The 23,819-nt window shown below is 45.2% G+C and overlaps 2 protein-coding genes across 2 annotated transcripts in view; one reads left to right on the top strand and one right to left on the bottom strand.

Moving 5' to 3' along the window:
- myo10 (myosin X) overlaps positions 1-8,412 on the top strand; it is a 106,448-nt gene extending 98,036 nt beyond the window's left edge. Inside the window, exons 30-41 of the mRNA XM_076098006.1 lie at positions 700-755; positions 1,351-1,493; positions 1,956-2,147; positions 2,270-2,427; positions 2,775-2,898; positions 3,193-3,490; positions 3,603-3,810; positions 3,922-4,058; positions 4,147-4,267; positions 4,530-5,006; positions 5,090-5,281; positions 5,640-8,412. Coding sequence (XP_075954121.1) covers positions 700-755; positions 1,351-1,493; positions 1,956-2,147; positions 2,270-2,427; positions 2,775-2,898; positions 3,193-3,490; positions 3,603-3,810; positions 3,922-4,058; positions 4,147-4,267; positions 4,530-5,006; positions 5,090-5,281; positions 5,640-5,750 — 2,217 coding nt within the window. The 3' untranslated portion in view covers positions 5,751-8,412. The remainder of the gene's footprint in view (positions 1-699; positions 756-1,350; positions 1,494-1,955; positions 2,148-2,269; positions 2,428-2,774; positions 2,899-3,192; positions 3,491-3,602; positions 3,811-3,921; positions 4,059-4,146; positions 4,268-4,529; positions 5,007-5,089; positions 5,282-5,639) is intronic.
- Positions 8,413-10,307: 1,895 nt separating this feature from the next.
- Positions 10,308-22,002, bottom strand: marchf11 (membrane-associated ring finger (C3HC4) 11). The gene is made up of 4 exons (XM_076098007.1): positions 21,661-22,002; positions 16,576-16,731; positions 13,266-13,458; positions 10,308-10,630 (listed from the first exon to the last, which is right to left on the bottom strand). Exons 1-4 carry the CDS (start codon positions 22,000-22,002, stop codon positions 10,308-10,310), a joined length of 1,014 nt encoding a protein of 337 aa, XP_075954122.1.
- Positions 22,003-23,819: the final 1,817 nt, after the last annotated feature.

Genomic DNA, 23,819 nt, shown 5'->3' on the forward strand with positions numbered 1-23,819 from the left:
TTTGTTTTACTGTCCCGTCTACGAGGACATAAGAGACGTATTCTTTAGCTAAATTACCTCCTTTTATGTTGATTTATTTTAGCTGGATGATTATGAAAAACCTGACTTGTGTTTCAGGAAAAATAACCTTTTTATAGCATATTTTATTCGCCAAGTCTGAGAGAGAAGGCAGAATATTTGGGCAAGATATATATGAAAATAAATGAATAAATCCAAAGATATTAAAATGATAGAAACCTCAATATAAATAAGGTACAATTAGACAATAACAATACATTATCAATTACACTTAATACATCTCCACACAATTCATCTCCTCTTTAATTACATCTTTCCTTCAGTTTCCTTTGACTTTAAAATCCACTGAGTCATCATCTGAACAGTGTTAGGTTTATTCTGAATCCACTCGACCTCGTTCGTTTGTTCTTTTCTGTTCTGTTGTGGTCGTTTGTGTTGAACAAGCCACATCCTCTTTTCTGTGCGTGTGTGTGTGTGTGTGTGTGTGCGCGTGTGTGTGTGTGTGTGTGTGTGTGTGTGTGTGTGTGTGTGTGTGTGTGTGTGTGCGTGTGTGTGTGTGTGCGTGCGCGCGCGCGTGCGTGCATGCGTGCGTGAGATAATTGGTTTCCATGGGGGCAGAAGAAGGTCAATCTCATTATCCAAACCCTGCACCCTGTCACTGAGCCTCCTCTGTCTCTTCAGGGCACGCTGGATGTGGGGATGATCGATTCGGTTTGTGCAGCAGATAATCCAGAGAGGTGAGGACCTCGTCTTCAGTCTCGTCTCGTCTCTGGCTTTTCTTTGTGCAGACCTGCTTCACACACTTCTGTTATTATTTAGTATTTGAAGTGTCTGTTAGATAAAAACATTTGAATGCTACTTTTAACGGCCGCGTTAGCTTTAATAACAGCTTTAATAACATTACATTACATTACATTACATTACAGTCATTTAGCAGACGCTTTTATCCAAAGCGACTTACAATAAGTGTATTCAGCTATAATAACAGCTTTCTTCGATGGTGTCCTGTCACTGATTACTGCTGAAATGACTCAATTAGAATGTTTTCATTTAAAGTTTGTGGAAAATATGGTCGTCTGCGAGTCAGAGACTTCTAATCAGAAAGAAAGGTCTCTAAAGTCTAGAAGCAGCTAAATGAAATCATATACTGACTACTATCATGACGTTAGACTTTGACTTTTTAAGACTTTGTATAAAGAATCATAAGAAGTCATGGTACAGTATGTCATGAAGGAAACATAGTATAGTCCGTCTTACAGTGTCATAAGAAAGTTATGTTAGATTCTTGTCTTCTCTCTTCTTCCTCTGACCGTGAACTCTGAACCGTCTCAGGCCGAACTCCTTCGTCATGATCACGGCAAACCGCGTGCTGCACTGCAACGCCGACACGCCCGAGGAGATGCATCACTGGATCACCCTGCTGCAGCGCTCCAAAGGAGACACCCGGGTCGACGGCCAGGAGTTCATCATCCGAGGTGACAACGCGACGGCTCGACGTCCCTTTACCCTCGATAGCCTTTTACAGGGCGGCTCCAGGGCTGGAGTCCGTCCCAGAATGCATTTCAGGCAGACATATAGATCAGATTCACAGATATGAACAATGTTAGAGGAACAGCAGCAGGTTTGTTGTGGAAGCCGTTGACTTATTGGGTTCTTCTTACATTTTAAACTTGTTATACTTTTTACATGAAGTTCTGCTTTGCAGTGTAGTCGGTGTGGCAGCTCACACCACACTCCATCAACGTGTTCAGCATTTATCTGACTTTATGGGGGCTTGACAAACAACTCAAACAGACAGAAAATGTCTAGTTAATTATTATTATTATTATTATTATTATTATTAAACAGCAGTTGTGCTTCCACAATAGGGTTGTGATTGCTGCTGCAATGTGGAGCTGACTGTAAACCTGTTGTCCTGATTCCTTTGTTTCCACCAGGCTGGCTGCACAAAGAGATGAGGAACAGTACGAAGGCCTCGCTGAAGCTGAAGAAGCGCTGGTTCCTGCTTACCCACAATTCCCTGGACTACTACAAGAGCTCCGAGCGTAACGCCCTGAAGCTGGGAACGCTGGTGCTGAACAGCCTCTGCTCGGTGGCACAGCCAGACGAAAGGGTCTTCAAAGACACCGGTGAGAAAAAGAAAATAACATTATTAACATTAATGCTTCACGTTCTTCCTCACAGTCAGAAACCATCGTACCTTCACCGCGTCGTTTAATGTGACTCGTTGTCTCTCGGTGTCGTCCTCCAGGCTACTGGAACGTGATCGTGTACGGCCGCAAACACGCGTACCGTCTCTACTGTAAGCTGCTGAATGAGGCCACGCGCTGGGCCAACTCCATCCAGAACGTCATCGACACCAAAGCGCCCATCGACACGCCGACCCAGCAGCTCGTCCAGGACATCAAGGTAGGAAACGTCCCGGCTTAAAGCCGACGCTAGAGTCTATCCCAGCATGCATCGGGCAGGAAACACTTTGTTAAGTAAGAGTCTGTAATCAAGTGAACGTGGATGTCTTCCTACATGCAAACTGTTGCAACAAGGTGATGGAAAAGTGTGGTTTTTTTGTTAAATTGTGACTATAACGAGTCATAATTCCATAATTAAGATCTAACTGAAACTTAAATTACCACAATGACAAACCCACCTGCTGCTCGCTGCAGATAGAGTTCAGCACAGATGCAGAGCCGTAGTGAACCCTCAGGTAGTCAGCAGAGCGTCGTGTTGAAGGCGGACTCTCTCTCTGCTCTCTGCAGGAGAACTGTCTGAACTCGGAGGTGGTGGAGCAGATCTACAAGAGGAACCCCATCCTCCGCTTCAGCCACCACCCGCTGCACTCGCCGCTGCTGCCGCTGCCCTACGGAGACATCCACGTCAGCGGTGAGTCGCACAGATAAAGACACAAAAAACACTGAAATATTCAGTCTCAAGTATCAGAGACCAGATTATGAAATGTATCATAAGTGAAAATACATGCAAATATTTTACATTCAGGAATTCAATCACATCATTGCTTTAACAGTGACTCCACCTCTTTAAAAATCTGTTTTAGTATTACAAATGAATCTATGTTTCTAGTTTTATGCTTTAAATAAACACGGTGATGTAGCATAAGTAGCTATGATCACGCACCACCCGTCACATCACTGACCTCTGACCTCTGCCCCGGTTCAGCTCTGAGAAACAGAAGCTACACGACGCTGCAGGACGAAGCCCTCAAAGTGTTCGGCTCTCTGCAGCACCTGGAGGGCGTGGCCGACCCGGTGCCCATCATCCAGGGCATCCTGCAGACCGGCCAGGAGCTGAAACCGCTCCGGGACGAGCTCTACTGCCAGCTGATCAAGCAGACGGTGCGGCCGCCGCATCCCGGCAACCCCGGGAACCTCTGCAGCTGGAAGATCCTGACCTGCATGTCCTGCACCTTCATCCCGACCAGGAGCATCCTCAGATACCTCAAGTTCCACCTGAAGAGGTAGTGGCATGTTCACGGATGGCTGCGGAGAGTTTGTGTCTTCAGAAAAGTACAACTTGTCTTTACAGATTAATCTGAAGATCGTTAATGATCCAAATCGCTTCCCCTGCAGAACTCGAGAGCTCCTACCCGGCTCAGAGATGGATCGTTACGCCGCCTTCGCCCTGGACTCCCTGAGGAAGACTCGAGCCAGGGAGAACGTCCCGTCGCAGGAGGAGATCCGCTCCATCGTGGCCCGGCAGGACATGAGCACCACGGTTCACTGCCATGGAGGAGGCTCCTGCAAGATCACCATCAACTCACACACAACAGCCGGAGAGGTGAGTGACGGGCAGGTTGTATTTATAGACATGTTCTCTTAAATAGTTTGATTTCATCTGCACATTTTTGAAAGTACAGTTTATGAGGCATTGGTTGTTTTTGTGTGTCAGGTGGTGGAGAAGCTGATCCGAGGTCTGGCCATGGAGGACAGCAGGAACATGTTTGCTCTGTTCGAACACAACGACACGACGCAGAAAGCCATCGAGAGCCGTGCGGTGGTGGCCGACGTGCTCGCCAAGTTTGAAAAGTAAGCGTCACAGTGTCTGTTTGTGTGTGTTAGTGTTTGTGTTTGTTAGTGTTTGTGTCTAAAGCAACACATTCTCTCTGGTCTCCAGGCTCTCAGCCAGCTCAGACGAACGCAACACCGGATGGAAGTTTTACTTCAAGCTCTACTGCTTCTTAGACTCAGAAAATGTCCCCAAAGACAGCGTGGAGTTTGCCTTCATGTTTGAACAGGTAAGACACAATTTAAACAAAATTGTGCCAAGCAAAAATAATATTACAATTAATAACCGAGTTTCAGCTCAGCATTCTTTATTATTGATTGTTTACTTTGATCTATACATTTTCTAAAAATGTTAACAATCAGTTCCCTAAAGCGGAAGGTTAAAATCTCAGTTTATAATAAATCAGGTGACTTGATTTATTTTGTGTATTGTACTAACTTACTGAGGCGGTTGTTCTGGAAGCTCTATCTTACATTGTTTTTTGTCAACAGGCCCACGAAGCCGTCATCCGTGGTCAGTATCCGGGCCCCGAGGAGACTCTTCAGTTCCTGGCTGCCCTGAGACTTCAGTACCTCCAGGGCGATCACAGCTCCCAGGCCAACGTCCCCGAAATGTCCCTGGTGTTCCCCATGGCGCGATTGCGGGCCCGGGTGCAGAACTCGGCCAAGACGTTCGCTCCCGGCGCCGGCTCGGTGGCCGACCGCTCGGGGACCTCGGAGAGGAAGCGCTCGAGCTTCCTGGAGGGAACGCTGAGGCGGAGCTTCAGGAGCGGCTCGCTGAGTCGGCAGAAGCTGGAGGAGGAGAACAGCCTGGAGGCGTGGATGAGGGAGGAGGCGACGGCGGTGAGGACCAGCGTGATGGACAAGTGGAAGAAGCTGCAGGGGATGAACCAGGAGCAGGCCATGGTCAAGTACATGGCCGTGGTGAAGGAGTGGCAGGGATACGGATCCACGCTGTTCAACGTGGAGGTGAGGACAGAAATACATCAAAATGTGAATCTGACTAAAGGTATGAAAGGCCGGCTCTCACGCTTCTTGTTTCTGTCGTCTAGTGTCGGGACGGAGCGTTCCCCTCCGAGCTGTGGTTGGGCATCAGCCGGGAGGCCATATCGGTGTACAAACGAGGGGAGCCGTGGCCTCTGGAGGTTTTCCCGTACGAACAGATTCTCTCCTTCGGAGCTCCGCTGGCCAACACCTACAAGATCGCCGTCGAGGGCCGAGAGCTGGTCTTTGAAACGCAAATGGTTCGTACAGCAAATTAATTTTTTTATGTTGGAATAAATGATGTGAATATTTGAAGGAAGTTCGGTAACGTCAGCACTTTAAAATATTACAATATACGTGTGAACAATATTCACACGTCTACAGACAAATACTTCACTGTTTGGGCTTGGTGAGCGATTACATTGCAGCATAGCAGGCTAACCATCTAAGTTGAGCTGATGTCAACTTTAACTTTCAATTTCTTTCTATAACCCAAAATCACAAATTTGCCTCGATCATGATAGAAATCTCGTCCTCCTCTTCCTCCTCCTCTTCCTGCTCCTCCTCCTCCTCCTGCTCCTCCTCCTCCTCCTCCTCCTCCTCTCCTCTCCTCTGCAGGTCATGGACATCGCCAAGCTGATGAAGGCCTACATCAGCATGATCGTCAAGAAGCGCTACAGCAACTGTCAGTCCGTCAGCAGCCACGGCAGCCAGTGCAGCGCCTGGTGAACGCCGCCCTTTGACCTTTAAACTTTACGGCCACCGACCCGGAGCGCCCACGGCTGAGAGGTTCGAGCGCGGCCGCCACCGGGCCGCGGTCGGACGCCCCGTCCTCGGCGCTCTTGAGGCAGCAGCTCGCACATTCGACCTGTCAGACTGACTCTGTGGATGCTGGAGACAAACCACGAGGCTCTTAACCTCAAGATTAGTATTCTGAATGGTTTCATTCCAAAACATGAAACATCCACACCTGAGAGTTCACCACGAGATATCATCCTGATGATGACACACCTGAGAGTCAGCAGGTTCCAGTGTTCAGAAGGTCGAGGGATGGAGCTCAAAACAAGACACTAAACACTGACGACACCACGAGCTCGACTTTGTACAGAATTGATGAATCGTCCTCAATATCATTTTAAGTAAAAACGCCGTTTCGTTTAGTAATTTGCGTCTTGAAGCCCCGAAGGGCTCAAGAGCCTTTGAATCTTAAGGTTTCATGAACGGGATGACATCTACAGAGAAACAATCAGTTATCCCGTAAAATGACACAAAGACAACACGACGTTGTGTTTAGCAACAAAGTGTCAGAATAAAAGCGCATTAAAGTCAAGTGGCTCGTAGCGTCGACTCGAACTAATGGAAGGAAGACATTGACGTGGTCATTGAGGACAACAAACGATTACACAACAACAAAATATACAACACGAACAAATCGTCAAGTGTCTCCCCAAAATAAAACCAGCTGAAGGTTTACTGTATAATGTGCTGTGACACGACAAGGAGTGTTGATTCAGGGCGAGGCTTTTTGTTACTGAGGCTTTTGTGTCCGTGTGTGTGTGTGTGTGTGTGTGTGTGTGTGTGTGTGTGTGTGTGTGTGTGTGTGTGTGTGTGTGTGTGTGTGTGTGTGTGTGTGTGTGTGTGTGTGTGTGTGTGTGTGTGTGTGTGAGACGTGTGTCTACGTGTAAAAACTAAAATAAATGAAGCAGAGAAGGTAAAGAACAGAAGATAGTTTCCTCTGCTGTGAAACACTCTGGGACTCGACCTTCTATACAGACGTTCTCCAGGGATGATCTGCTCGCTGTAAATATTATGCAACTGTACTTTTTAATTTGTGATCGATTGTTTTCGATGGATTTGCTGACGACTTTGAATAAAGGTCACACAAGTGCCTGTTCACGCCGAAGCAGGACGAGCTGAACGGGCCTCTAGTCTCATCGATCGTGTTCCTGTAGGACCAGGACCTGAACGCTGCTCCCACGTTCCCCTGAAGCTACCGACGTACTTCTGTACGCTGCAGCCTCCGTCCAGCTACGCAAGTCATTCTTCTGACAAATCTGGTCATTTCTTAATATCGCTGGTGCACATCCACAGTCTTTAGTTTGGATTCGTGCCATTTATCACATTTACTCTCCAAACCTCCACAAACCCAACACAGCAGCTTAACGTTCTCTTTTTAAAAACCTCGATGGCTGCAAGAGACCGGATCCCTCTGTGGACAGAGATCTTAACTTCAGATGTAAACGAGCCAAATGGTTCCAAGTACATCCTGTAAAATGATGAACCTTTGTCCATCCAGACCTTTAATATCTCTTTTGTAATTTTATACGATCTTTTCTACCAACGTGAAGTACATTCATTGTTTTATCTGAATGTAAACTGAGAATTTAGTCTCTGAACACTTTCTCAATTAATTCTCAAGAAAATGTAGATAATGACAATATGAAACTACATTTACTACATTTAACCTGTATCAGCTGTTAATGAGAACCAGGACCTCGTTAGACAACGTTTTCAATCAGCCACTAAAACGACTTCTTTCTGTCATTATTGTTGGAATTGCAGCGACACAAACATCCCCTTTAAACTGCAGTCATCTGTCACCTGTTCATACATCAATGTCTGGGGCTGTTTTAATATTTGGGGCTGTTTTAATGTTTGGGGCTGTTTGTTCTTGCAGAATAATAACCCTGCAGTCATTCTTCCGTTTTGACCCCCAGTGGTCTTCTTTTCTTTAGTACATAATTACTTGCAAGCACTTAAAACTGCACGAAAGCCACAAAATATGACAGAAAGCCAAAAATTGTCATTTTCATTGAACCGTGCAGGTGAAGCAGTTATTGTGCTGTAAAGGCTTTAAAACACGATGCAACGCCTCCTTTAAGTGAGTCAGACTGCAGTGACTGAACATTATGATGATAAAAAAGAGGTGGATTGTGATGTGATCGATCGTATCTTGGCTTGAATGACTTGCTCAGCTGGACTGTGTGCGCTGTAACATTCCTACAACATTTCACTGGAGCTCCGCGGGCGGCAGATCCACCCAAAGACGCGTGTGCAGGTTTCTTCCACGGTGCCTTGTTGTATATTCTGTACACTTATGTTTTCCATGTGTGGTTTCTCTTTTGGTATAATGTTTTATATATAGACACATATATATATTATAATCACATGGCTGTACATTTTAAACTGAAAGTCTTTATCTTCTACTTTTCCTCCTGAATGATGACGATATGGTGATTTTCTCAAGATGTCAATCTTGTATTCTTCTCTACGCAGCCATCCGACTGACAGTTGACCTTTGACACAATACTGGTATCCTGCTGTTCTAATCTGTATCAGCTGTGTGACGTACTGAACGGATGATTCTAACAATAAATGATTACAAGAGTAGTTTTGTGTTTGAGTACTTTCTGATTACTTAGATCGAGGTCAGTTTGGCACACAGGACAGTGACAGACAGTCGCGGAGTGATGATGTCACAAACTGTGACATCATGAAAAATGATGATGTTTCAGCTCTCAGAAAAGGTGCCACTCGCCGTCGTCCGAAAGCAGCCATCGTTGTTCTGCCCGGCAGCTACGTTCTATTTGACATCAGGCAAATGACCCACGCTGCTCTCTGTGTATATAAATATTCTTTATACATCACATCCATGTTACATCCAAAAGAAATAGAAATACAGCCAACAGCAAAAGTCACATTCAAGTCGTCTCTGTGCTGAGCACTGACACGTCATTTGCAGCCTCGGAAGGCACCAAAAAAAAAACAAATCCAAAATGACCTCGGGTCGAGATCACAACCACAAACCTCAAAAACCCCACAACCCAAACACCACAACCCAAACACCACAACCCAAACACCACGGGGCTGCTGGAAGCCCAACAGAACGACAGACAGACAGATCAAAACCCACAATCTTTAACGGCGGTGTTTATACCGGGATGAGTCATCCGAGTATCAAGTTAAAAAATGACAGAAAACGTCCATATTTGCCGCTTGCGTTGTTGAGTGAAACTGAAACCTCAACATCTGTCTGACATCAGTTGGTTTTGTGCTCATTTACAATCTGTTTAATCTCTGAGTCCTGCGTCCTGAAGGACATGAAGAGTAAAGTGTCTTTATTCACCAATATCCCGCTCAGTCAGCCTGATAATCAGATAATCAGACTGTTTGTTTTACTTTTTTAGCTCGATATTGTCTTCATGTGAGCGGATTTTCTGGTTCGGAAGATTTGCCAGCAGGGATGTACCGATACCGACGCCAGTATTCTGCTCATGTACTTATACTTTAAATAAATCTACTCCGATACAACAACAACCAATTCAACTTTTTGGCAAAGTGACGTTAACCTCTCGTACCTCAGCAGTTTGGAGTCATATTTTAGGATAAGCGATGATGACAACTGTGGAGCAGATTGTAAATGGAGCTCTATTTGTATCAGGAAACCATGAAGTTGAATGTTCAAATGTCAGCAAACGCATCGTGCTTCATATCCAATTGGTAACAGAGAGAAGGTGAGGATAAGATGATGAAAATAAAACGTGTTTTTAAAGTCATTCTTAGAGCTGTGATGGTGTTTCCTACTGATAGCTGTCCAGCTATTGTTTTCTAGTGTTTAAATGTATTTACAGCCTCACTGGGCGACTAGCTTTGCTTTTAGTCATGTTGCTAGTAACATTATTTTACAGACCTGTAATATTCTGATAATTTAGTACCAAGGACCTCCAGTTGAGCCCAAGTGATTCCATGATTTATTTATTTTAGGAAGTTGGAGGCGTACCAACTGAACATTTACTCCATTTTTCTTTCTTGTAAACTTTGTATAAATGTACAGATACACATCAGTACACATTAAACCAAATGTACGGCATGTAGTGCATGAGGTCACAGCACAGCATCCTTTACCTCTCACACAGACAACTCTGCAGTCCTAAACCATCAAGAGCTGAGTGATGATGTGAATGGTCACGAGTTATGAATCTGATCATCTTTCTTCCCCACATGACGTGAATGCTGCACAATGTTCAGGAAAAAGAAAGGAAGAAAGGGAAGAAATAATAAAACACAGAGACAAGGACACCACACGTGAGTTCATTTAACTGTTGAGATGGTTTTGGGGGACCAGCCCCAGAGCAGACAACCGATTCTAACTCATTCGGAAAACATTGAAAAAATCTGCAGAAAACCCCCAAAACAACAGATTGTTGAATATTATAAACTGCCCAGAAGAAGCCCATATTGTTATATTGTTACCACCAGGTGTTCCTGCATAAATGCCGCCTGGTGTTACACCGATGTCACACGAATGACAACCTCTCCTGAGTCACTGTCCTGGCTGAGGTTGCTTCGGGGCACCAGGCCGGGACAGAAGGGGGCCAAACATAGGCAGGTCCACGGCTGCGGCCCCAGCTGGGTGGGGCGTACGGGCCCGTCGGGCCCAAAAGTGGCCAGAGGCAACCAAAGCGTCCTGGGGGCCAGCGAGGAATGGCCGGTGCTCGTCTCCTCCAAGTCCTTTGCTTTATTGTAGCTCTGGACGTCCCAGTGGAGGTTGACGGCTCGCCAGCGCATGAAGACGCTGTACACCGCTGCCCCCTCGTGGACAATCAAGCCTGTCACAAGAACAAAGACAGTACAGGAAACGGTGAGCCTCCGATACGCTCACAGAACAACATGACTCAAGGCTGAACTCTGGACTTCTGGTTCACAGGTTTTGGGGAAAGCTGAGGAAAGAGTATTTATTGGCTGCTTCTCTGGTATGACATGTTGCATTAAAGGAAAACTACCCGAACCCTATAAATGACCATTTATACATCAATAACTCAACCTGTGATGAATTCTCTCATAATAAAAGTTTTGATGAATTTAAGTAAATAGAGCAAAACTAACGCGTCGCCCATTTACTTCCATTCATCCGGACTTTTCTCTGGATTCTTTTATTCTTCGTTCGTCGTGGAGGCATACGAGAAAAAATAAGTTTTCTTCAAATATTCAAGGTGATACGGGGCGAGTAACTGTGGGGGAGGTATACCTGTTAGAGCCTAAATGTGAAACGTTTGTGCTGATAGTTAAAACAAAAAAAAAACGCCAGTCAACGAAAAATAACTAAAACATGCTAATGAGCCACCTAAACTGGGTTTCAGCACATTTGAAGGCTTTCACTCAAAATCATAAACTGCTTTCAGTTTACCTCTTTTGTTCAAAGCTTGTAGAGAATAAAAACTGGTAATTAACAGATTATTTCTTTGTCACAAATAGGATAAAATGTCTGCAGATCTGGGACACCAGGTACAACAAGGATTCTGCTCGTGAACTAATCCCAGTCCACAGGTATACGTTTAGAGTCAGTGCGATTTATCTTATTAACCCTCATGTCCTTTGTGAATGAAGCGCTTAGAAATGAAAGGAGAAAGAAGCATCTTATAACACCAGGACTTGCATGAGAAGCTTCACGTTTGTAGGTTTTCATCTACACATGCAAACAGGAACTGCTAACGGCTAATTCAACACTTTTGATGTTGCACAAATTGCCAGAATGTTAACAAATATTAGGAACCCCCCCCCCCCCCCCCCCCGAATAACAGGGCTTGTAGGCCAAAGTGTAACTAACTAAAGCCATCATGAAGTATCTTTAGGTGTCAGGTTACAGCAGGTGTTGTGCACACCTGTATAAACACGAGTGGATCTACAGTCAGCTCACGAAGCAGTCGATGCCGATCAACTCGTGCAAGCTGTGACTTCAGTGCTCTGCCTGAACTGAACTAACGCTCTGCTCCATCTGTGCTACGGATGTAGTCTCATGGAACGAGACAGAGAACAGAATTAAAGAGAAACGATCTCGTCTATTCACAAATAGAATCAAGGTTTCACAACTTTAAAGCCAGGGCTGGATATCTAACTATGAAGCAGTGTCTGTCCTTCTGCGTCTGTCCGTCTGCGTCTGTCTTTCTGCGTCTGTCCTTCTGCATCTGTCCTTCTGCGTCCGTCTTTCTGCGTCCGTCCTTCTGCGTCCGTCCTTCTGCGTCCGTCTTTCTGCGTCCGTCTTTCTGCGTCCGTCTTTCTGCGTCTGTCTTTCTGTGTCTGTCCTTCTGCGTCTGTCTTTCTGCATCTGTCCTTCTGCGTCTGTCCTTCTGTGTCTGTCTTTCTGTGTCTGTTCTTCTGCGTCTGTCTTTCTGCATCTGTCCTTCTGCGTCTGTCCTTCTGTGTCTGTCTTTCTGTGTCTGTTCTTCTGCGTCTGTCTTTCTGCATCTGTCCTTCTGCGTCTGTCCTTCTGCGTCTGTCTTTCTGCGTCTGTCCTTCTGTGTCTGTCCTTCTGTGTCCGTCCTTCTGTGTCTCATTTGATCTATTTCACCCTGGATGGTTGTTTTGCTGGGGACCCAATGGAGCGCTTGGTTGAATTTGGTGTAATTTGGACACACGGCATAATTAATAAACTTTGACAAACTGGGCTCTGCAGACTTCAGTTTGTGGTCCACAGCGGGGCTTTGCCGTGGATGTATAAAGAGAACTGGATACAACGTTCATTCCATAGAAAGTCGCTCAGTTGAGCAAGAGGTAAAACAAAGTTTGACCCACGAGTCTAAAAGCCCAAAGAACAAGCGCACCAACGTTTCCTTTAGCCCCGCCTCCCAGCCCTCGGTCCAGCCTCGGTCTCTTTCACATAAATGGAGGACGGACAATAACTCTGGATTTGGTGTATTCCAGTGTTTGTACTGGGCAGATTTACCTCAAAAAAAGAGTTACAGACGTCTCTTTCAGAATGTAAGTCTAAGGTAAAAAGTATTTTTGGGCCCCGAGGCGTCCTGTGACAGAACTGGAAATTGTAATTTCAAAGTTTGGCCACTGTGTAAAATCTGCTTCAAACTCCAGCACTCTTCCTGAGGGCTTGGGCTTAAAAGGCTGTGACTCATGACTGCAGTCCATGCTGGATAAACGAATGTTACAACCAAACTCTTCTTCATTTCCCTGCAGTAAAAAGAAAAATCTGTGGCTGTCGCAGGACTGTAATGAGCCCGGACAATTATTTAACTCTCACCAGCCTCTACCTACCTTTGTACCCATCTACCTGTGAGTACAAACAGAAGCTATGTTCGTTGTTTAGAGTTGGCAACACTAGGGTGGGTTTTAAATTCAGCATACTCTAGCTAGTTTCAAATGACTCACATTACTAACCCTGGCTTTAAGTTTAACAGATATTCTGACCAGAGGAACTTCTGTACATTTGTCACGACTCGTTGGGAGGCTCACCTACGCAGACCAGGTCCATGAAGCCGTACATGCCGTAGCAGATCTGGAAGAGGACGTCGCGGCGCTGCCAGATGGCCTGCGGGCTGAGAGCTGACCACAGCAGCCAGGAGATGCTGGCCACCAGGAAGAGAGAGCCCAGGAACACGGCGATGATCTGCACCTTCTCCACCAGGGTGATGGTGATGGACTGCCACTGCACACGGACACAAGAGAGAACCAGAAGGACTGTTACAAACAAAATGTGCCTCATAAGGGGAAGGGCTGCGTGGCCACAGGGTAAGCTTAGAGCAGGATTGCTGAATTTTGTTTTTGGGTTGACGATAGGTCTTCAGTGTCATGCTACGCCCAAACATATTAGCCGACCCTCCTCTCAATGTGCAACCAAAGCCATATTGTATGATGCTCCTTATAACACCGGCGCAGATTGCTTTTCATGTATGCAGGAGAGGTGGTGGGTCCTTTTGCACGTCTGTGCCGGGGCCCGTTGTGTCATAATGTGGCCATGAGAACAGGACGTCACAAGGGGAAAGAACACAAAATGTTGTGGAGAGAACAAATGTGTGTGCCAGAGCCAAACCACTAACAAGAGGAAATAGGAGCGTGGAGGAGAAGAACACAGAATAACCAACTGGGAAACAGAAAGTCTTTGATGCCGAGCGGACGACTGTGAAGCTGCACGGTTCAGAAGCAAAGACTTCAGGCAGACTCGGCGGACAGAAAGCAGAGCTCTGAGCCTCAGCTGTGTGTTTGTTCGGTCTGCCGGCGACTCAAGTCCCATCTGGAGCGAACAGATCTGAAAAGGCCTCGACGTTCTTCAGTGAAGGAAACGATTCAGAACGCAGATATTTTAAGCCTCGGGCGTCTCTGTCTGTTCAGCTTTGGAGGAAATGAGGACTGAAGGAATCCTGACGCTCCAAACTGACAGCAGAGACCTGAAGAGGAACCAGAGACACTCAGCAGGTTCACAGCCAAAAAAACAACCTCACTTCGGTCTTCTTCACAGTATAACTCTTGACAGCATTGGTTTAGATGCAACTCAGCTTTTTTAAATTGAGCAAAACTTCTTGAAAACAAAACACTTCCTCAATGACGGGGGACGGTCAGAAATCAGAGCAGCAGACGCAGAAATCTCCTGATTTATAGTTACAATGAATGCTTAACTTCCCATGATGCACCCTGCCTGGTAAATGCTCACACATCTTTTAAACACCACAGGTTTGTTACATGTTCTGTTAACAATACAGCATAGCCATGCTAGCGGCTCTGAGAGTTAGTATGCTAACAATAACGACATGCTGATGTTCAGCAGGTAGTTCGTAGTACAGAGGTCTTTCTGATGAATTAAAGCGACAGAACAACAATACGAGTGTCGTGGTGTAGCAGCCCAGGTGTTTTTATTGTTAATCCCCAAAGAATATGTATGAGGTTGTTATCAATTATTTATTGATCACTAATAAATCTGACCACGTTATCAAAGTTTCACAGACGTTGAACCGCGGTGGCAGGCAACGTAAAAATGTGACAAGCGCTCTGGAGCCAGTGTTTGGTTTGTCCGTTCTGGGCTACCGTAGAACATGGCGGACTGTGTGAAGAGGACCCGCTCCCTACGTAGATATGAAGGAGTCATGCTAAGCTAACCGAACGATTCTTAGCTTAAGGTGATTATACGCTAATGAAAACATAGCGATGCTAATAGATCCCCGAAATGCAACAAACGGGCCCTTTAATGGGAACGTCAGAGATATTGTTGATTTATATTTATATGTATGGACAGATTATGGGATCATCACTGATGCTCATTATTTTTTCAGATGGAATTCTGCTTTATCATTGTGGTTGAAGCTGTCTGAGCTAGATGCTGCTAGATGGACTGAAGGTTCACAGCTCAACTTGGTGGGAAGCCTTCGTTCACCTTTTATAAGCCTGGGTTGAGCACATGTGGCATATTTGTCCACTTTCTTCTCCATTTTATGAGCGATGAGTCATTTGTAAAAAGGCAATAAGATGATATTTAAAAGCTGCTTATTGAGAAGAAGCAGGAAAAGTTAGGTAATTATAGAGTAGGTGCACTTCTACATTAGGTTTTTCTAAATGAGTCTCAGCGACAGATGCAGGTGGGTTTACTGCTGTCAGTTTGCCAGTGAAACTGCTTCTACCAGAGAAGCTGTGAATATTCCTGAACATTATGAATCTAACCAGTGGGTCGATGCATCCGAGACTATAAAAACAATCTCTTGTTATGCCTCCATAATAATTTAGAGAGCACGCTCGGAGGGAGAAAACGGTAACCTCAAATGTTTATGGCAGTAAAAAGGCTGTAAAACAAAATAACCCCAGAGAGAATCTAACGGCTGCAGTTTAATGTCACATCCCTTGTCAAGCATTTAATTGGAAATTAGTGTTTTCAGGGAGAAGGATACTCGCTGTGTCATTGATAGCCAGTTTAAACCCCCATCTTCATACAAATACTTAATAAAAGGTGCAGTGTGCAGGATTTGATCGGCCAGGAAGAGACTCAAAATGACCATAAAGAACAGAAAACGACTACAAAGAGTCACAAAACAACTGCACAGAGACACAAAACAACTGCACAGAGACACAAAACAACTGCACAGAGACACAAAACAACTGCACAGAGACACAAAACAACTGCACAGAGACACAAAACAACTGCACAGAGTCACAAAACAACTGCACAGAGACACAAAACAACTGCAAAGAGTCACAAAACAACTGCAAAGAGACACAAAACAACTGCAAAGAGTCACAAAACAACTGCAAAGAGACACCAAAAGTGCCTACAAAGACACACAAAATGACCATTAAGTGACACTGCAGACAGAAAAGAACAACATTTTTGTAAAGGTGGCACCAGATCTTCAAATACAGCCTCTGTGTTAGGACTCTTTCTAGCTGGTCTCTCTGTTCTCCAGACGTTCTGACTGGTGAGTGATGTGATTAGAGGTGAAACAGCAGCCTTCAATCTATCATCTCAGAGCTCCTTCATTTGGGAGAGCTCTCCTCATTAGAAACCACATCTGGTCACCATCTATCCTGAACCTTCACCCAGTAGTTTGAGTTAACTAAACCGAGCCAGACCTGAATCACAGAGGTAGTAGGAAGTCAATCTTTTTTTATGTAGTTGACATTTGTAATTGCCGTAAGTAGGCGTGTGTTTCCACAGGCGAACATATCTTCTGGAGTCAGCAGGCTGTTTCTCACTGCCATCTCCACCAAACAGTCCCTGCCTGAGGCAGCTGTACCCAGAGAGGAACTGGCCCATGGAATCAGCCGTCCTGCAGTACTTTACCTGCCAAGGTGTCTTCAGGTTGATGGCGATGATGTGGAAGCGATAGCAGCAGAGCTCGCAGGTCCAGCAGCCTCGCTCGCTGATCCACTTCAGCAGGCAGTGCTGGTGGGTGTAACGCACCGAGCCGTCACACCGACACGGGTTCAGCAGGTCGCCCTGAAGACCGGAGAGAGGCCAAAGGTCAGGTATGATCAGATTAAAATGGGGGGGGCAACAAATGGCAGAATACACTGGAGGGCAACAACAATGAATTGCTAAATGAAATTGGACAGCTGCTGAGATTTATACCTTCTGAACTCACTCCACAGCCTGAGGTGATGGAGGACGGAGCTCCGAGCTGAGCATGACGTAGTTTCATCACTTGAGCAGCTGAAACGTTCTCTTCTGCACACATTTAACGACGGAACGGAGGCAGCAACACAAAGACTGCTATAACATTAATATTCACATCTTGTCTGGTGTATTTGATGATCTGGACCACTCTCTGCAGCGCCAGTGATGGAATGTTAAAGAAACGATCTGCTGTTGAGTCGATATTAGAACCTTGTCCTCAATATTTATCTTACCTCCATTTCAAAGGGTCTACGTGTCAACTTCCTCATCATCTAGAGATCCTTGTTTTCAGGCCACAGTTTGGCCTGTTGTCTCTCAGCGGGGTCGTACATCAAAGACAAACACACAACTTGTTTCACCAGAGGCCTTTACCAGCATCGCTCAGATCGATGATCATTTCTCAAAGCTACAGACTCATGGCGGATATTAACGGCGGGATGCAGCGTGAGATTGATCATCACAGCCGTAGGGTATCCGAGGCCTTCCTCGAGCTTTGACCTGCCGGCGCGGCTGTGAGCCGCATACTAACAGTATATTAAGGTCAGCGGTCAGCCGGCTCGTTTCTCAGCGTGTCATATTAACCTTGTGGGTTTAAGAGGACCGCGGAGGCTTTCGCTTGAATGAACTAAAAGCGGGTCAGTGATCCACCGAAGCAGCGACTGATGAGACATCGAGGAGGATTTTAATACGTTCGTGATTTCTCACAGGATTTGACGAAAAACTGTCCGTTTATTTAACGGCCAATGGATTCTAGAGACGACAAGAAAGTCTTCAACTGAAGGGTGATAATAGAGCTAAAGTATAAACATGTATTTGTTTCTGACAAGAGAGGCAGGAAACAACGAGAGAGAGAGAGAGAGAGAGGGAGAGAGAGAGAGACAGAGCGAGAGAGAGAAACAGAGAGAGAGAGACGGAGACAGAGAGAGAGAGAGACAGAGAGACAGAGAGACAGAGGGAGAGAGAGAGAGAAACGAGGGGACAGAAACATGCACCGAAGGTTCTCTGCCAGGAATCGAACCGGTAACATTGCCGTTAAAATTGTTTACGTCGTTAATCACTCGACCACCCGAATAAAAACACACTATGGAGCATGACGGTTCATTTTTGACCTTAGAAATTGTAGTTTCAGATCATTAGCATCTAAACTCAAGGTCCACTTACTGGCTTTCTACACTGCTTTCAACATCATCGCATGGTCTTCATCAATGTATAAAGTTTGTACATAGTCAAAAGTGTCCCTAAAAGATAGGAAGTGGACCTTGAGTTAAGATCATTTTCATTCATTTCCAAAACAATCTCAACTCAAAGGGGCCCTGACTCATTTGTTCTGGAGCTTTCGACTGGACCGCATGGTCTTCATCAGCAGATGGAGTTTGCAATGAGGAGGAGTTTGTCAAGTATCTCCCGAAAACGCTACTAAGGGGACCTAGTTCCTTCAACTTAAGGAATACTTGAGCTTTCGACCGTTGGGCACTGTCTTCATCAGTGGACAGAACAAAGTGAAATAAGGAAAGCTGCTGAAGGAGATGTAAGTACACCTAGAGTTATGATTGTTTGTCAAAGAACTGAAATAACTGACAATATAATCTTAAATCAGGTCCACTTGATGAGGACTGTGGGACGCGGTTGACATTTATGTAAAAGTCCAGTAAGTGAACCTATATTTCGGACCAATCGTCCATGTTGCAGCAGTTGTTTAAACAAACCACCAAGAACAACTTGGAGTTGAGATTGTATTTGTTGACTACTGTTTGGTCTCATTTGGTCTTCTTTTGGTGTTAAAGAACGTCTCATTGTGAATCTCATCTGCTCAGACAGGAATATTTTTTAAGTTTAAAATTTCTGGTTTTGCAATCGTCTTGATGGCCGGCGAGCTTGCTCGGCCTGCGGGGCCTTGTATAAAAATCAAATATCAGTCTGGACCCGGAGGCAGAGCTATTAGATTAGCTAATAGTGCACAGCCCACGTTCAGGAGACAGGATATTCACTTAGGCATTTACGGCCCTGACTCCTCTCTTTCCCTTCAGCTCTGGCGGGGGATGAACGTCCCTCATCGAGGCTCGCTGTCACGAGACAAGCAGGCCGGCGAGAGTGTCAGATTTCAGAGACGGGGTGGACAGAGTGTCCACATCTGTCCAGCCACCTCCAGGAAGGAAGACACGGAGACAGTTAGACCGATGCATCGCTCGGAGATGATATGTATCGTACATCCATGTGATTTACGCTTTTATCAACCACATGATGGGGTTTGTTTCACTGTGTGTTGAGTGTACACATAAACAATGCTACCTCGGCTTACTGGAACACCTGAACTTAAATCAACTCTACGCTGGACATCGTTACACTGGAGTTCTGGCATTTCATGAGGATTCAATGTTTACAGCTTCATTACAATATGCACTGATTTTAATAAGTACTATATCATTGTATTCACAGCAGTTAGAACTACCTTTGTGTTTGGAAGCTGCTCTACAAATAAACCTGACTCACAAAACATTTTGAAATCAATGCAAAAAAAATGAAATAATTGAAAGGACTCCGTTAAAATATCAATTTATAGCCGTACCATAAAACCTAATGTATGAACAGTAAACATCCTCTGAAGGAAACTGCTGATTTCATCTCCATGTCTGGCTTCCTCCTCTCGTGGTTAATGGTATCAAGCTTGGACAAAACTACATTTTAGATGTTATTTGGATGAATGTCAGATTATTAATACGCACGTGTCTACAAACTGTAAACTGCAGAGACGTCAGAAACATGAAACCTGCGTCAAAGTTTGAGCAGACAACTTCTTCTGCACTCTTGGTAGTGTTGAATGTTTATTCTTTTTTTATAATTCTTATCACTCGAACATGATCCTTGGGTTACGACACTGTCAGGTCAGTACTACCTCAGAGTCTGGACCTCTTCACTATGTGTGTAACTGGGCTTCACTGATATCCGGACTGGTCTACAGAGATAAGCCCCACTCATCTCCTGAGTACCAACACTAACACTGGCTACTTTAACAGATCTAATGGCTGTGTTGTCGTGTTAACAATAACATGACATTCATTCATAACTACAAAAAAGCCGAAAAGTAGAAAAACGTTGCTCAAAAATCCGTAGTTTGCCATAATTTTGTGATTGTTTTTATTCATGACTGATGTTTTCATAAAAATGTCTGTTCAGCTGAACAACTGGAATCTAAAGCTTTCATTTCAGTTCTTTAAAACACAAACATATTAATATTACATTATTGCTTTTCTGCTGGAGTGCATGAATGTTAACGGGTCGTAATTTATGAACACACACGACAAAACAAAGCATGAGGCATCGTTGTCCACCCAGTGGACCTAAGTCATGTGTCTGATCTGTTAGATATAAATGAGTCACATTCTGTCTTTGTGAACCGTTTGTTATGCGAGTTAAACATTTAGACATTTAGACATTTAGACATTTAGAATGCAAATGTAATGAAACTGGTGAGAAGTCTGTGAGAGAGAAATCACTCACGATGACGTCAGACTCTGAACCCGACATGGTGAGCTGTCCTTGGTGCTGAAGTCTGATTTGAAGCTATGCTGTTGTGTTTTAAACTACTTTCTAAATGAATGCGTCCTTTTCTTTTATGGACAACCTTGTGTTTCTTTTGCTGCTGTTCTTGTACCGTTAGTCACTGGTTCCAAAAGTGAGGTTTGGGGACCTAAAGGGTTCCAGGTGATCATCAGGATAATATAATGTCGTTACATATAACTTTAAACGTTTGGTATAAGGTCAGATATAAAGAGCTCCTGACCTCAGATTATAATGTTCTTAAAGCATCGACTGCAGTTCCCTCCCTGAGAGGGAAGGTGTAACGGTCATGGAGGAAGTGTCATGTGGCTATTAGTCACACTCACTCTGACTCGATGTGGTTCTTCATTTTTAAATCGATGAAATGGTTTTAGCTGCTTTCAGCCTCTTCAGAGATCATAGATGCTGTATGTCGAGGAAGGACTCACGTTAATTGCTTTATATATCGTTGGGTAGTTTAAAACTTTGCATATTTCAGAAGATGATCACATGTTTTGTTCGTTAACTCTGCAAATTACATTCAGCATGTAAATGAGTACAAAAAGAACATTTCTCTCTGAATCCGCTTTAATGTCTGAGTGTGAACACATTGAAGGGATTGTAATTGTAGAATGTAAAAAAGTAAAGTCAATGTAACTCATCTGTTAAAAAGTAAAACTCTGATATTCCTCTGTATGTTGGGGGCCTTCTGAGGGCCCCTGGGGTAGCCATGCGCTGTCCGTGGTGCTGAAGTCGCTGCAGCAGTTTAAAGGCCTGTGTTTTCTGTTAGATGTTCTTTACACTCTTAAATTGGGTTTGTTTAAATTGTGACAGATTAAGCCTTCGTATGTGTTTTGGTTCTGGTTGCGCTCCTCACTACTGAAATCTCTCCAATCAGGCCAGTTGTGAAAGCAGATATCTCATTTAGTTTCTGATGAATGTCCTGTCTGTCTGCACCTTTGTGTCCTATTGTGTCTCAACCAAGTCTGTCTTGAGAATGAGACCCCGTGTCACACAGATGACCTGCCTAGAGGTTAAATAAGAAATACAAAATATGAGTTGCAGCAGTGAGCCAATCACTGTGAGGACTGACCTCACCTTCATTCTATTGAAACCAACTTTCACCATTTGTAAAAGCAGCTCTTTTAGAAGAGAAGATGTGATGCCACGCTGGTGTATCAGACCTGTGGACGTGTCAGAGGACTACACACTTACCTGCTCAGCGCCTTGGAAGCAGATCCGACAACTGGGAGTGGGGATGCAGGTTTCGCTGCTGCAGTTTGAATGCATCGTCTGCTCTTTGCCCGGTCTGCCCCCGACCGCTCCGTCCTCGCTGGACAAAGTCCCCGCGTCGTCCCCGTCACACGCATCCCTGCAGCTCCGGCTCTCCCGGCAGCCCTCTCCCTCCTCTCCCCGCTCCGCCTCGTCGTCGTCGGGGCTCCGACGTCCTTGGGAGCCGTGCGGCTCGCTTTCCTCCCAGGTGTGGCGGTGGGTGATGGTGGTGCCTCCCCTCGCCTCCCCACACGCTGGACCCGCCTCTCCCTCCTCTGTGCTCATGATCAAATGAAAAGTCGAGATCAAAATGGCATAGACGCCACCCCGACGCTTCACACGGTAATCCACCACCACTGCGACGCCAGGGACGTGATGCAGCCTTTGGGCTCCCAGATATATGCCTCCGCTCCGTGGATACCGAGCCGAAGCGTGCTCCTGTAGCCGAAACTATGGAGTGGTAGCTTGGAGGAGCTGCGGATCAGCGGCCGGACCCCCCCGGTTCTGCAGCGCGTCGGTCGGCTGGAACCGCCTCATGCGCTCCGGAGACCCGGGGAGCATTTCCAAGCAGCCTCCATGCATCGCCGCGGGGACTCAGACGTCCGGATTCCCCCTCTTCCTCCTCCTCTTCCTCCTCCTCCTCCCCCGCCTCTTTAGTCCCCACCAAGGACGCGTGAGGAAGACCACAGGACAATCCGGGTTAAAACCCCCCCAACCTGATGTGGGCGAGAATTCACCCTGCTGACGGGCTCTTGAGCAAGAATCCTCAAGCTGCAAGTTCTCAGACCAGTCTTGCACCTCTCAGGAAGCAGAAAAGGACTCCCCCCCCCCCCCCCCCCCCCCCCCGGGGAGAATGAGCAATCAATGACTTTATTATCCCATTAATACGATGAGGAGGAGATAACTTTCCAGACCCGTGCACGCGCTATACTTCTGCAGAGCCGGCTGCAAGAAGAGAGATGAGCTGCATGATGATCCCAGCAGCAGCAGCCCGGTCCGCCTATCCACAGAGGACATGCAGGCTGTGCCCACTTCATGTGGTGAGATGTGGAGACCCGCAGCACCCTCCCCGTGGTAAAGGGGGACCTGCTGGGTTACAAAATGCCGTCACTATCAAGGGTGGTGGCTTAAAACGTCTGAGTGTTAAAGAGGCACATCAGCCCATAAAGGATGCTGCTACCTCTGAAGCCTGAGGCTCTCTGAAGCTGGTTGATGGAGAACTTTAGGGGTCAGAGAGACCACCATTTAATAGCTATAGATAAAACAGTCCTCCAAAACCAGCAGCAGCTCTGGAACACATCGAAATAAGGATGAGTCAAAATATTTTACTGTGATTCGATCATAGTAGAAGGCAAGCTGTCACTGGTGGACTTCTTCAGCGAGGAGAGGTGGTCTACTGCCACCAAACCCACATCTTCATTATTAATGATCTAATGGATTATTACTCAGATAAACTGTCCAATTCAAATGACAGAAATTGACAAATGCAATCGAACGAATCAAGAGAAAAAAAACAACTTCAACAGCAGCAGAAGCTGAAACCAAATATTTGTTACTTTATTAAACTTATCATTTTTTTGTCAATTAGATGCGTTAAAACACAGTTATACTGTTCACTATGGACCAATAAGTAAAAAACTAAATTACAAAATATAAAGTGCCGTTGTGGCATTAAGATGATGCAGATGTTAGAAGTTAGTTATGATCAAAAACACATTAGACTATTATACACGTTTACTTACCGGTAAGTAGTCTGCAGCCACCTCAACATCTGGAACGTTTCTTCCATTTGAGCGGATTTCAAATGTTTCATAAAGTAAATCTAGTTTAATAGAAACCTCTCAAGAAATAACTTCTCACTTTAACTTTAACGAGCACGTTTCACTCATCTTCACCCAGATGATAAGATCTAGTGGTACAACTTCTTATTGCATTGACTAAATATCCATGAAAGCACGAAGAACCGTTCCTAAATGGATCAATAATAACACGTATAATAAATCAAGCTGTGTTATTAAATGCATTCAAAGTTAGACACATTGTAATAAATGACTAGAAGTAATAGAATAACAGTTGAAATAGCTCAAAGTAAAGGATAAACA

Source organism: Anarhichas minor, unplaced genomic scaffold (genome assembly GCF_050575085.1).
Source record: "Anarhichas minor isolate MPS153535 unplaced genomic scaffold, ASM5057508v1 ptg000024l, whole genome shotgun sequence".
Classification (NCBI taxonomy): domain Eukaryota; kingdom Metazoa; phylum Chordata; class Actinopteri; order Perciformes; family Anarhichadidae; genus Anarhichas; species Anarhichas minor.